At 31.7% G+C, this 15,407-nt stretch overlaps 1 protein-coding gene across 5 annotated transcripts in view; it reads left to right on the top strand.

Annotated features, from left to right (window-relative positions):
- Positions 1-15,407, top strand: part of LOC136416037 (uncharacterized protein CG45076-like) — a 114,143-nt gene that overhangs the window by 16,815 nt on the left and 81,921 nt on the right. For 3 of the 5 annotated variants that reach the window (XM_066401010.1, XM_066401009.1, XM_066401008.1), the window contains exons 2-4: positions 594-638; positions 7,986-8,183; positions 14,066-14,395. In XM_066401010.1, coding sequence (XP_066257107.1) covers positions 594-638; positions 7,986-8,183; positions 14,066-14,395 — 573 coding nt within the window. The remainder of the gene's footprint in view (positions 1-593; positions 639-7,985; positions 8,184-14,065; positions 14,396-15,407) is intronic. The other 2 variants (XM_066401011.1, XM_066401012.1) reach the window with 1 other exon arrangement.

Below are 15,407 nucleotides of genomic sequence, written 5' to 3'. Positions count from 1 at the left end.
ATTTGCCTGGGGGTACCTCTTACCGTCATTGGTCTTACCGCGTCTAAGACCGATCTTTTATTAATTTTATTTACCTACTAATCGATATGTCCCCATTTGTATTTAATTTCTACTGATAAATAATAATAGTTATTTATTGGATAAAACAATACTTATTTTCTTAACCAATCTGTATACTACAATTAATTTAATTGAAAAATGCATATATTTTTGTATTATAGATTTACCTAAATTATTTGTTTTGTATTTTTCCCAAATAAATGTCGTAAAATTGCCATTTAGTTTTATTGGATATAGCTCTTATTCCCGGTTGTCACCAAATCCACAATTTTTTTTCCTTTCTACTAACACTTGTGTGTTTTTGTTTGTTTTTTTTTTCTTTAAATAATACCTGCTCATTAATTTTTCTCTTCTTTTTTGGTCTATTCCTAATTTACTACTGGTTTCACTATGAATGTACAAACACACCCTCAAATTTGTGGACAATGATTTTTTTATTATAAAAAAAAAAATTATTAATAGTTGTAAATATTTTTTCATATACATAACTAACTTATCCTTTCTTTTGTTTCCTATGGTCTTCCTTCGTGCAGTACGAGCCTTCCCGTCAAGTGAGGATTCTTCCGGGTTTGGGAAAGGTAAGTTTTAGTTAGTTTTTTTGCATCTTAATATGTATTGAAAATATAAAAAAATTGGACTTACATTTCTATAGACTGTAATAGTTGTTAGCATAACATGAGCGTTACACAATTTTGTTTTGCTATGATTTACAATATTTTTATTAGGTATTATCCTGTTATAATTTTGATATATAAAGAGCCAATTATTCAATGCATAGCCACGCTCTAAATAACATTTTGTTTAGTACTAATTCAAAAACAGACCATCGACACCTTTAGTTGTACTTGTTACAGTATAGTACAGTTACAGTACCTGTTACATTTTCTAGAATCAAGTACCATCATTACTTTTATCACAATATGTTTAAAATTAAATGAAATTTTATATAAATCTTATGACTCAGAAGAGATTCATACCATAGAGTCTCAAATGATCGAGCGCCCAATTGCTTCTACCATACAAGATCAAAGTTATCTAAGCCTTCATTTAGGTCTTGATATACAAGGCCAAGACTGAGCCCGAGGATAGTTCAGGACGAAGTTACAAAAGTCTCAATCTCAGTCTTGGGAAACTCTAGATCTAAATCAGTGAATATGTCTCTCAAATTAATCGCCTCGATGAACTCTATGAGTCGATTTAAACGAAAAGCAACGCAACGATAATACCCATAGTAATGTTGAAATTTAGACATGGTATTGGTCAGTTTCATGGTTTCTATGGAAATTTTCTTCGGAATAAAGTTGCCAGTACATTGATCTAGTGGGCATAAATACCTACTACCTTTTTTCCCATTGTGCAGATTTTCAGCATCTTGCAAATTTGCGGGTATAAAAATTAGTCCAAACAAATTGGTCATCGTATGATGACCCTGTGGACTTAGCCTTGCAGGTGGTGCAGTAAGGCAGGTGACATCTCAAAATTTCTCTTATTTCCTACAAAGATATTAATTCCTGAAATTATTTAATATGGATGAGAACGTCTGTTTGCCTCAGAAGATTTACACAGGCATTTTTGAATACTTTTACCTTAATGGATAAAAATTTCGAACAGGGTAACTCTTGAATACGAGTTCTTGTTATGTCTTTATAGCTTTAAAGCATAAAGACAGTAACTTCGGTAAATTGACAGCGGACGAGAAAGATATATCTTACAGGATTTCTCAAAGAATGTATTTTTGAATATTTCAATTATAAGGGTCCAGAAGTCGATAAGGGGAAATTCTTATGTCCAATGTCCAAATGTGCTCGCGGGAAAAGTGGTTCATTTATGCACGTGTTTCCTCCAGATATCTATAAGCTTTTGCTACGAAAATACTTTTCTCTCGCTAATTCAAGTCAAGGTATGTAGGTATCGCTGAAATCCACGATTTTTCATACTAAATTTATGACTGTGTTTTTTTATATTTTGAAGGCATTTGTAGAAAAATTTGTTTGTAACAAACATATTTAAATATCATTGCAATACCAAGATCAAAAACAACGTGTTCTTTCCAAAAGTCAAGCCAAATAACGACATTAAACCATCTCCTGAAATTAGGCTAATATATCAAAGACTGTGCCCATAAAACTCTCTTTGATATTTTGCCAACACGAAAATATTTTTAGGATTTTAGTGCTGAACGAAAGCTCCTAATGAGATGCGCCGGTATTAAAATGCATAGCAGGTGTCCAAAACATACATACTTTAAGCACATCTATTTTATTAAATTATGTGTTTATCTCGAATTTTGGAAAAATTTGTCAGTATCAAATCGCTATTATTAATATACTAAATTGGGATAAATTTCTTGACAGCAGAGGGGCAATATTAAAAAAGTATAAACAAGTAATGGTTCTGGTTCAGAATTTTTTATGAACCAAAAATTACGTAACGTTGGCGTTTTTCATTCCGCAATTTATATTTACACAATGCAACTTCCAATTTCTTCAACTAGGCATTTCTACATGTATATTTTATGTAGATTTTCTGTAAATAAATGGCCAAAACGTCTAAATGGTTGATATTAATGCTTACAAATAAAAAATATACTTTTTGTGAAAAAAAAAGGCGTGAACAAAAAGGTTTTGCATTATTGAGTTAAAGTGAAATCTCAAATGGACCTTCTTCTTAATGATCGTCTCAATGATTGTTTTAATTAGATACTAATTAATATAAGAGCTCACTTTATTTTATGCGTTTTCCCCTCTTGGATGACAAAAGAAATTAGGGAGAAGTAAATTACGTAAACGAAAAAAGGAATTTTTTATATCTTAATCTCCATATTTTAATTATTTTAGCTTTGCTACATCGTTAAAATAATATATGTAAGTGGTGTCGATTCACTTAAAACTTAATATTTTCCCAATACTTTGAGTCATTTTTGAACAATACATTATGACAGAAAACAATTTTGAAAATGTCCTTTTATTTTTTATTATATATCCATTGTGTCTAAGATTTGCAAACAGATCTACAGAATTATTTTTGGTCTTTCATTAATTTCAAAAACCTAAATTTTAAAATTTCTTCATAATTTTTCTCCAAGTTCTCATAAGAGATAGATGAAAAATAAAACCACTTTTGCAGTTGTTAATAAGCTTCAACATAACAGTCTTGATTTAATTCTATGAGATTTCCTTTATCAAATATGATCATCAACTTTTTTTCTAAATACAGCTCTGTTAAGATTTTTATCGATCGATTTTAAGACAACTTTTCGTTACAAAGCCATTGATGTATGACACTCAGTAATTTGCGCAATTTATTGATTTTTAGGATTTTTCTTGCTTCTTTTTAATAATTTTACCTGCCTGCCTAATTTATCAATGCGTAGTTAACTCCTTCACTGGTCGCGTCAAATTTAATTCATGAGCAGTCGCACATGGTGTAGCAGACCAGTTTAAAAACATACTGTTAGAAAAATAACTTTCGCAAATTTAACCAATGATTAAGAGCATAATTTTGAACAAAAAAGTTCCTTACAACAGGGGTAGAAAACCCAATAGTTTAAAAAATATATATATTAAAGTTGGTAACCGAAAAGCTAGAACAAGCTTTAAAATTTGAATAAAATGTAGAAAAACTAAACGTACTTGACAATGTTGATTGTTTGACATATAACAAAAAAACTTAAAATTATTGAACAATGACATTGCTAAAAGCGATTGAAAATTTAATTGATGATTTAAACGATAAAAATAAACGTAAACGGCAACACCGCACTAAACGTGACGGAGGAAGAGGAGTTTGTTTTTGTTTTGATTGTTTTTTGTGGCCCTTCGTAGGGTTGTTCGCCCACTTTGCGAATGAAGCGATAAAGCACTTGCGGGTGAAGGCACGCGCAGTAAACAGGTAGACTTGGTACCTCAATGGTACATGAGCTACATATGTAGCCATCTGCGTTATGCTGTGGTCATCTGCATTTTATCCCATCTTATCTCGCATATGATCCTGTGCAAAGATGCCTGGCACCATGGACAAGTGGAGTCCATTAGGGACCATCGAGAAGGGACGAGATAGAACCACTCTTTGTTAGAAATTATTATTAATGTGTTGGAAATTGTTGTGGGGGGTGAGGGGAGATCGATATATGTATATGTCGGAGATTTATTAGTTCTTAAGTTCTGCAAATGTAATATTAGAAGAGACAATAAGATGAGGGACAGGCTGACAGAGCCTTCTTAAGAAAAAGCATTGTCGAGCGAGGTCACTAATACCATGACGCTCTTAAGTAGCCATGTGTGCTAATTATTTGGGTGAGACTAAACTATTGATTCCTTTGTAATAGAGACTAGCAGGTACTTTTCCCACGGTTCTGAAGGACTCGCCAGAACTGGGAAAGTTAAGACAACAGGGACAAAGAACTGGCAGTTAATAGATTGACGAGCAGAGGAATGGTCGTGGGGTAGTGAATTCGCTAATCTGTCTTTTCATTATTTGACTATTAAAAAGATGCCTTTCCTCGAAAATGGAAAACGCATCAAACGCTATTCCGACATATACATATATACTTAAAGTAACATATCATAGCACAAAAAAAGTCATTTTAATTGTTATGAAAAGTTCCATGCAGACCGAAAACTAAAATAGGAATGTTACTGAGAAAAAAAGTAGCACCAGCTGATTATGCCTTCTAGACACATTAATTTGCCTGAATTCTTGTAAGAATACTTTGATTTCTTATTTTTTCTCCAGCCGCGATAACTATGATCTTTTCACAGTTTTATAGTTTTTGGGATGTTAGTGAGCATGGTTCGATTCTTCTGGTGTAGTAATGAAAACGACAACTTAAGTAAGAATTTTCTTCCAATTAACGTCGAATTACAATCTTTTCCATTATAAGTTACAAAGAAATTAATCCCCGCGACACTTATCCTGCTATAAAATATGACCATGGGCAACCACCTTCTTGTCTCACGAGCAGTAATATATTGTTCACACAGTTTATCCACCACGTCAACTCCTTCTTTTTGTTTCTTTATATGTGTGAATTATTTCACGTTCTCCATTTATACTGTTCACATCATCCCCTTTAGTCGTTGTTGAAAATAACAATACATTCTTATTTTTCTTTGGGATGTATGATACTAGTGTACCTCCGCAGCCATATTCGAACATACTTGATCCTGCTGAACGTTAATTCCTCTGCATAAATATATCAGGAATTTCTCGCTTATTTTTTCTCATCGTTCCTATGAAAGTGGGCCCATCATCTTTAAGAAAGTGCACAAAAGAAACACTAGGAAACCAATTATTAGTGGTAACATTACGGTTTGATCCAAAAGTATGTTGATAAAGTCTTCTCCTCACTGACTTCAAACTTGTATCTAATTTACATGGACCATCTTTTTGCTGCCCCACATAAACTTCCATTTGACTAGTAAAAAATATTTTTACATGAGATATTGTGAACATTTTAATACCATATTTATTTGGTTTATTTGACATACATTGTGTCAGCGACAAGAAGGCCTATTATGAGGATCTTGGTAGCAGTAAGAGATACAAATTCGGTTAAACGACGGAGAAGTTGCGGAATTAAAGGCCTAATAAAATTGCATTTACAAATCCCCGAAAATGTTTTTAATTTTTGAGGTATTTTTAAAAAAATTGGGTTATTCGATTTTAGATATTATTTTTTTCTGGCGTTAATATCGGACCTAGACCAAAACCGATGGTACTTTTCTACAGCATCTTTTCATGCCCTCTAACGTGCCATTGTCAGTTTTTTTCATGCGATGTTTTGTCTTAACGGAATCATCATTAACTTCATTTTTTAAATACAATCCGGATGTTCTGAAAGCCCTCTTTATTCTAAATTCAGCGACGTATAACATTTTATGATTTGATTGTGTTTTAGTTTTTGGAACGTATCACTATGTCAAACTTTTCTTGATTAGAAAACATAATTAATAGAAAATATTACTACTTATTACACAATAAATTAAATACTAAACTAATGTGTTAAAAAACCAACGTTACTATCAATCCAAATACGCCATTATCACATTCATTTGTTTCCAAAAGTATTCTTTTGTTTTGGTGATAATGACGTATTATATTAATTCATAAATTTGGCTTTCAGAATCTGATATCAGAATATCCGAACCGTTTTTGTTAATGATTCGTATCCATTAAAATTTCTTACGAGTTGTCCAAAAATTGGACGGCTTGACGACTGGATATCTTACACTGAACATACTGTATATACAGAGTATCCCAGAAATAATGGTATGAGTATTGAGCACTAGAAGATAAAAAATAAAGCGATTCATATAAACTAAAACAGTGAAAAGTTTTTTTTTCTATCAATTGGGAACAAAATTCACAATTTTTGATTTACAGACTTGAAATTGCTTTTAGGACGGTTTTTGGGTGCGATAAATTCGTTTACAAAATCTCTTTCAAGCTAGCTGATAGGATGCGCCACGTGCGCCTTCCTGAGATATGAAGAATCGATTTAACTTTTTTTTAGTACCGATAACTTCAATATTTTTATAAATGCTTATACTCTAAACTTTTCTATATGAGAAAGATATTCTGCAAGAAAACGCGTATCTTTAACAGCTTTCGAGATATTTTTAATTAAGCGATTCCATGCGTTCCGAATATTACTTTCTTGAAGCGCTCCGAATATACATCTGCCCTAATTTCATAATTTAATAGTAAAAGTTTATTTCTAGTGGCATTTGGTGTTAGTCTCTCTTTATAGAATTATGCCATTTTTCATCACGCCATATTTGTTATTGTCTGAAGCCTTTCGACCACTTTTTCTGTCGTTTTGTCATATACAGTAAGTGCAGTATCGTCAGGGTATTGCAGTATGCATGCTGTTATGTCCCTTAAGTCATGTTAGTATATGTATATCATGGTAGCATACATTATAAAGGAAAGGTGAAACCGGCGATCCCTGAGGGAGCCCTTGTTCAGCTGAAAAAGGGATGGAAATAGTGTCATCAACTCATACTTTTCGTTACGTGTTTTCCGGTAGGTTATTGATAATATAAAATAGATATTTTGTCATTTGAAGTTTGTACAGGGTTCCCCCATATTGAACTATGCACTTTAAAAGACAAGTAAAAACTTTCTAATCAAAGTAAAAAATTCTTTTAATGGACTAATATGTAGCTAATTCTATGAGATTTATTATTAATTTAGATAACTATTCATTTTTTAAAAATCGTCTTCTAAATACCCTCCACAAACTTCAATGCAATTTTGAATTCCAAGTTCAAAATTTTGCACTGCCCTTTAAAGGGAATCTCCATCTATATTGCAATTTCATTTCGGATTCGCTCTTTCAGTACCAGAAATATTGCTGGAGGACTTTCAAAAATTTTTTTCTTTAAATCTCCCCACAGAAAAAAATCGGGTGCCGTTAGGTCGGGGGATCTCGGGGGCCAATTTAAATTTCCAAATAGAGAATTTATCATGTGCTTATGATTCAAAGAAATAAAAAAAATCAAAACATTTCTCTCAAGAATAGTTAGAACACTACTTTTATATATAATCGATTTTCATGAATCTTATGATAGTTAAAAACCCTTATGATATGATTATTACCTACAATTTTCAATCTATTATCTTAATCAGAAAGAAAGTTATTTTAACAAATATCCAAATAATAGGACCCCTTTGGCCGACCATATCTCAGTAATGGTGCTCCGTTAGACTAATATTTATAAGAACTTTTTTTACTATTTTTAGCTCTACATTCACGTCCTTAATTTTTGTACCAACTTTTCCAAACACCTTGTATATGTAAATGTTTTTCATACAATTTATCATACTAAATTTACGATACTTCTAGAAATTCACTACTCATGACGCAGTAATTTTTTAAAATTTTGTACTATGAATATTCGAGAATAGTCTTTTTCTTTCAGGTTCATATCGTGCACTCTTACGACCGAATCGTTCCGTATGTGGGGCACAAAAGGTTGACAGTGGTGACTTCACCCCCTAGGGTGTGGTCAACTACCCCTTCCGTGTTGCATCGCGAGTACGACTGGATCGAGCGTAAAGTCCGTCCCAGTGTTGGTTATTCGGCGGTCAACCGGTACCTCAACTCGGACTCGGCTGTGGTAAGTTTTATGTTTGAGATTTTTTGAAAGGATCGGAGTATTTTCAATACCATTTCTGGCTATATTTACAGTTTAGTTGAGTAATATTACTATAATTCAGAGTTCGAGGAATACACCTATCAACATCTCAGACTAGGTCAGAGTAAGGTAAAAAATAAAATATAAAAATATATATAAATTTAGAAAATATTGGAAAATAGAAAAACCGTAGAAAGTAACTATTCACTTCAAATACAAAACGATTTCTATATAGTATATTAATTCGGTTAGAGGTAGGTCCGGCAATTTCACACGTTTTAGAAGAATATATTTTGCGTCTCTATTTACTTATTTTATGAATTCATAAATACGCGGTTTAACAGCACGTTATGTGTACCAGAAATTTTTAACAAATTTGTTTATGTACTCACATGAGTTTCAAATACGTTAATAATCTGTGTAGTACAAAGAAGCGGTTGGTTAGGCAATTTCACAGATCACAGATTTTTTTAAAATTATTTTAGTTATTTTCATGATTTCATAATTCTGTAGTGTAACCACGAATTAGGTATGGCAGAAAGTATTGAAAATATCTCCTTTATTACTGTGCTTCTAACCTAAGTTTGCTAAAACATATTTTTTCCTATTTTTGGAAGATTTTTTTGAGTTTATCTCATCGTGCTTCCTATCCTCTTCATCAGCGCTTGCGCTTTAACATTTTTATACTATTTTTGGATTTGATTCGTAATTATTAACCACTGTCGTAAATATTAAGTAGGTATACCAAACCAAATACATTACATTGGTAATTATTTTTACACTGTTTTGCGACAATAGTAAGAAGGAACTGCTATAAGTCCTTTGCGCAATAATTTATGCAAATGCAAACGAAAGTTATAAAATTTGTAATTTGATTAGATAAACACTAAATTACACACAGAAAAATAAATAGGTCTTACTATACTGAAAAAATATAATACCTATATTTAGAAATATAATTTAAACTTGCATTATTATTATTCTTTTTGAGTTCATGCATAAGGTGTCTTTTCACCGACGCAACAAAACCGAGATTTTCTATGAATTACTTAAAAATAAATTATATAAAACCTAAAATTTAAAAAACTTAAAAATAAAAGAGTAATGTCGCAATAATAGTTTAAAAAACTATTTAAAATATTGGTTTATTATGTAAATTTTTGAAAGTACCTATTTTTATGCATTACATAAATCAAACATAAACGTGAATGTACGTATGCATATGATTTTTAAATATCATAAAAATTTTATGTAAATGATTTTTTACTAAAAAGGGGACATAAGTATAATTTTCTATATGTTGAATTATTTTTAAAATAGCTTTTCTCGAGTTAGTTACTTATCTAACGAGTACGAAAAGTGATACTTTACCGTGTGCTGATGACATTTGACTACATTCGACATTCACTATACTCCATTGCTGACGGAACAATGATTTGTGTTTTTTATATTGTGTTAAAGACAATATGGTACTTGTTTTATAGATACCACTAGGTTTCGTATGAGCGTATGTGTGTTAACTTTGATGTCTTATATAAGCTCAATAATTATAGTAACTGAAAGAATCTGAAGAAGAACCGAAATTATGATTACCATTTTTACATTTTTCTTTAATATTTCAAGATTAATCAGAAAATAATATTTTGTTTATACCCTACTCGCATATGATACCTTATCAGAATTTAAGTGATGAAAGCCTAGAGTCTACGAGAAAAGGAAATTTTCTGCTGTAAATTGTTTAATAGTTCATACGAACTAGAATGAAGACCAACTATAAAAAAAGTTTTTTCAATAGTTCCGTTGTGCATTACATATTTTAAAATAGTTATCAGAGATAATACATAGAATAAAATTTAATCTACGTCTTCACAAGCAAAAATAAAAAATTACTGCAAAAAGTTACCGACTTATCAAAAAAAAGTGAAAAGTAAAAGGGATTCAAATTTAATATTTAATTAATTTCAGAAAAAAATAAGGATCACTGATGTAACATCTGGTATAACAGTGCGAAATGCTACTTTTTAAGAGTCTAATTATTATATTCAACATTTCAGCCAAATACCTGACAAACCGATGACTGTTAATTAAATATTGAAAAAATGTAAAAAAAATTAGTTGGTCTGAAATAATTTAAAAAATTTAAACCTATAAAGCTGCTTGTCAACAAAAAATCTTTTCGTACATATTAAAACCCATGTGAATTTTATCGGCCTTTTAGATAAACTAATATAAAATTTAAAGCGAACGAAAAATAATCAGTGGTCTTATAAATTGTTTGAATGTGTTCCTTTGAACGAAATATATTTAGCTTGTTTATACCCTCTTGAATATAGACTATACAATTCATTTAATAAAAATGAAATAAATTTTGAAATTTGGAGAATGTAACTTTTAATCAGGCTTTTGAAACTTGCACTATTTAGAAGTAATATTGATAATCATTTTTGCGTACCGTAGAACTGAAAGTTAACTCTTTTTTCGAATTTGTCAAAAAAAAAAATGAAATGATCTCATTGGTTTACTATATCTCAAGTCGTAACATGCTGCAGGAACAGCAATTTTTAAACATACGTTAATAGTTTAAGTTTGGAATTCTTAGCGTTTATGCAGTAGATAGGATACATATGACGTAAGTACTAAAATAGAATTTTGTAAGCAAATTTGCCTTGCGGTCATTCCACTGGTTGTAATTGATTGCTATAGGTAAATATTAGAAGGAAATTGAGCATAAACCGTCAGAAAATAAAACAGACAATTGAAGGAATTGAACAAAAAGTCATCATATGGATAAATGGACCACAACACCCATTTTTGGATAGAGTAACTGTAGAATCGTTTTCTGCACATGTGCATGTGCCAATGTCCATTTCTAACTTAATTTGAATATAAAAATTTTAAATAATGCTTGACTTTAATTCATCTTTCGGAACTATCAAAGTTGTGATGGAAAAGGGGTTGGAAACGATAGGGCAGAAGTTAATATGAAAGAAGTAAAAATTATGAAATGGAAATTTGCAAACAAATCTGTTTCGAAGCTGTTCCGTTGATTGTAGGGAAAAATAGGGCAGAAAAGAATTTGAAGCGATAAACAAAAAGAATTAGCGAAATAGCAAAAATAAAGCGTTTTATTTATTTAGTGGTTTCCGTTGGCTTCCTCCTTATTCTTCCTATTATCCTAATTCTTGAATTTAAAATTTTAAGTACACAAATTTCCATCTTAATCTAAAAATAACTAATATATGATTAGACTCTTGGACCAATATAATCTTCAGGTGTTTTGATGTTAATACATATAAACCTATTTAACGTGGGTAAATCTTAATCTGAATATAAATGCAACTGAGACACGTTAAAATCCCAAAAGAAGCGTAATTGGAACAACCTCATCCCGGCTCTGTTCTCACCCCATGCACAATTTATTGTTTAGTATCATTTATTCCCCATTTACGGGACTCTCTTAACGTCTTACAGCCCTTGACATGGTTTCACTTTTCGGAGTAAAATGTGGAAGTTCCACATTTTGATAACTCCATTAACGTTTCCTTGACACTTATTATAATTTAGCACGTGCACTCACTTTATGCGTATTGAGTACAAAGAACTGCAAAGAGACACGTGTTGCTTATTGTAGATAAAAAACATGATTGGATTTAAATTGCATTGAATCGATATCGAGAAGCAGAGGATTTTTCATATTTCAATTTTTTATTGGTTTTCTAGAAGCATTGGAATATAATAGATTAATTGCAAAGGTCAGGCTTTTAGCAAAGCTCAAGATGAAGTAGGTAGGCTGGCGCTCAACAACATATCCCTAGGAGTGTTTATTGTTGAAGCCGCTAAATGCTCTTATAAATGGGTCAATAATTGAAATACTTCAGCATTCATTGGTGTGAGGTCTAGACAACACCCAGCAAACACTTACATACAAGCACTTACAAACCAAAACAAATTAGGCAGTTTAGTCAGTGGTCCAATATCCACCACTTCACCTAATTTCGGCAAACATTAATATCTACATTAGTGTGGTAATTATGCCTGTAACCCTTGTGAAATAATAGCTTTCTAGATCAGCCAATATTATCATATAACTGTCCGCCATCATTTAATATCGTAGTAGTATTGTTGAATATGCCTGCTGAATGGTAAGTAACAAGAACAAGATCCGCCTCTTCGAGTTCTATTTTGGGCTTTTTCAGCAATTTATGATGGAATATTTGACCTTGAAATCGTTATGAAAATAGGAGATTCCAGATGTGTTTCAATTTAACGCAGAAGGTTTTAATAACTTGAAACTATGTCAAGAATTCGTTGGAAATTTTAGTGTTGGGTTGTTAAGATCAGGAATTAAATGATGGCGGATGGTTTTATTAATTTGCAAAAAACCACCATAAGAAGACCTCAAGCAAGTGTTGAAATATGATAAGGGTTTCTTGGATAAACTTACTTATTTATGTGCTGTGAGCCATATGTTCGATGATAACAAGGAAATGGCTTAATCAACGACCTACGTCCATGGTTCATTGCCTTCTGCGAGATTTTTCTTTTTAACAATCATCTGTTGGCGACGCAACGGAAAAGTTATGGTAAAAGTACGTTTTAAAGTTTAAATCACATATCTCTTAAGAGACGAATGCCAACATCCCACCTGAGATCGTTTTTAATGCCAAAGTTTTAAACACAGAAGGTCATCTTAGATAATTCTAGCTTATTGTTCACAATTGGATAGGGGAATTTTTCCGCAATTTTAAAATAAAATTTTGCAAATAATTAATTTATGTGATAAAAATAGCAAAATCGAGGTAAGAAGAAACCTAATTGTGAAAAATAATATCAAAAACAAGGAACCTGACAATACGTATTTCATTTAAAAGATCAAAGAGCAGTTTAAATATTTAATAACAACAAAAAAATGAAATAAAAATCAGTCAAAACTTAATAAATAACACCAGAACAGGGACAGCCAAACTACATAAAAGATAAAAAACTAGAAAAAAATTTTAAGTGAAAAATGTTGTAATTAAATCGTGAGTTAGAACTGAACTTAAAATGAAATAATTGAATCAAAGTTGCCCGGAAAACTCTGAACTTGTTCAACGAATTATCAATTTAACGAGAAAAACTTGAGATAAAAATATCGATGAACATCGTAAATTTAAAAGAAATTTCTAACTAATGACGCAGATATAAAAATGTTAATACACGAGAAATTAGTAAAAAAAGTCACAACCTTTTAATAAAATGATGAAGCGAACTAAAACTGTATAGGATCAAATAGAATGAAACCAAATAGAACAGAAATTATAAGCAGAAAATATCAAATTTAATTCGTAGAGAATAAATCAACCTGATTTATAATAAAATGAAAATATAAAACAAACACAATAAATAAATGACGGAGAACATTATCATCTGCATAATGTACAAAAATCAGTTTTAGTGGACCAGATAATGGATGAATATTAAAATTGAATATTAAATTTATTAAAATTAAGTTCTCAAATTTGTTGGCAAAATGTAAGGATTGTGGATCATATCTGGAAATAATTGTTTTGTCATTTTGATAATTGTCCAAATGTACACAAATAAGACAGTATATGTCTGCAATAATTATTATAACTTTATCAATTCATGAACTGATAAATGTTTATCACTGAATCCCTTTACAACCAAAACGTTTTAATACCTTTTACTAATTCATCATAAATTGCTACGAGGAGGCAGGAATTCCAAAGACGTTTTCTTTCCAATCTGAAACTAATTTACCAGGCATTTCAACAGGAACATCATAGTGTAAAAACCTCAAATTGAATAAAATTCAGTTCTTGAAGAAACTATGCTTTCACGTATTCCTCAAAATCTTCTAGCGAGTATATTACTCCAGCTACCCAATCTCTTCGAGCTACTACACTACACTAAGCCTGCCAAACAGCACTTACTACCCCAAGCTCTACAGATGGTACTACGACTGGCCGAGAACCTACTCCACCTACTGGCCCAGCTACTACTGGCCCAGTAGGTACTCCAGCTCTTATTGGCCAAGCTACTACTGGCCCTACTATTACTCCTGGCCCTACTATAGGTCCTATTTGGGCAGCTACTTCAGGAACTATTATTTGAGCCATTTGCCTTCCTTGTATTATCGTTCATTGGACTACGAATTCAACGACCTCGAAAATAAAATTAATAACTTGAGCGTGAGTATTTTGTGTGTTTTTTTATTTGGTATTTTGCACTTTCATTGGTCATTGGTCATTGTTTATTCTTATTCTTTTTCTGTCTCCTTTAGCAATTGCGCAGGTCTACAGGGTGTAGAAATAGGAAAAAATATCAATTTTAATTGACGGAAGTCATGAGGCACGTTTTTCCGTTTTAATTCCTGTAGAGTTTTGCGCGCAACACATTTAGTAGAAAGTGGAGTTTTAGTTAGTTGAAAATTTGACAATTGACAAACCAACAGAATGAACCACCCAGTAGATTTATACGGCGCAACACTCACTAATATTTTCCTTTCCAGAGCCAGAGAAAACCCATGCTAGCCCTGAAAAACTAGCTTGAAACACTAGTCAATTAAAACCCGTACGAATATAACAAACAGGATGTTTAGTTTATTTTAGTTTGAATTGCCATATTTAACCCATGACAAATAAAAAATAGAACTTTGATTTGTGATTTCATGACATATGAATCAGTCACCGTTTGTAGCCAAAAACGATATTGCTTACCTGCGGCATGTGGGCGGAGCCAAAAATTTTGCCATTGCAAAACAGCCATTAGCCATAGATTACCAAAGTAGTATATATTGACCAAAGGACGCATTTCTTTGGAAAAAGCGCTATTTCAGTTACACCTCTTCCAGAACAAACTATTTTTATCAAATTCTGTTTATAGGAATACTTAACGATTTACGTTTTACATCGACGAAATTTTTGATAAATTGGCTATCGGATTATTTAAACATGACTCAGAAACTATGCACAATCGTATCCAAATAGTCTGGATAGTATCCAAAAATAAATCTGTTATAACCGAGCGTTTGTAGCGTGTCGAAATCAAAATCCGAGTGGTAGTCATTGAAAGAAGTTGGCTGTTGATTGGGTTGCATTATCTTTGAAGGTAAGTAAGTGTTTATGAATTTTATTGTTCTAGACTTGTGTTATGTGCCAAATTAAGCCAAGTTTATTGCTGCATCTATATCAACTAGGCGGA

Source organism: Euwallacea similis, chromosome 22 (genome assembly GCF_039881205.1).
Source record: "Euwallacea similis isolate ESF13 chromosome 22, ESF131.1, whole genome shotgun sequence".
In the NCBI taxonomy this organism is placed as follows: Eukaryota; Metazoa; Arthropoda; class Insecta; order Coleoptera; family Curculionidae; genus Euwallacea; species Euwallacea similis.
Note: the sequence above shows the minus strand (reverse complement) of the source record. Positions and strands in the feature narration are given on the sequence as shown.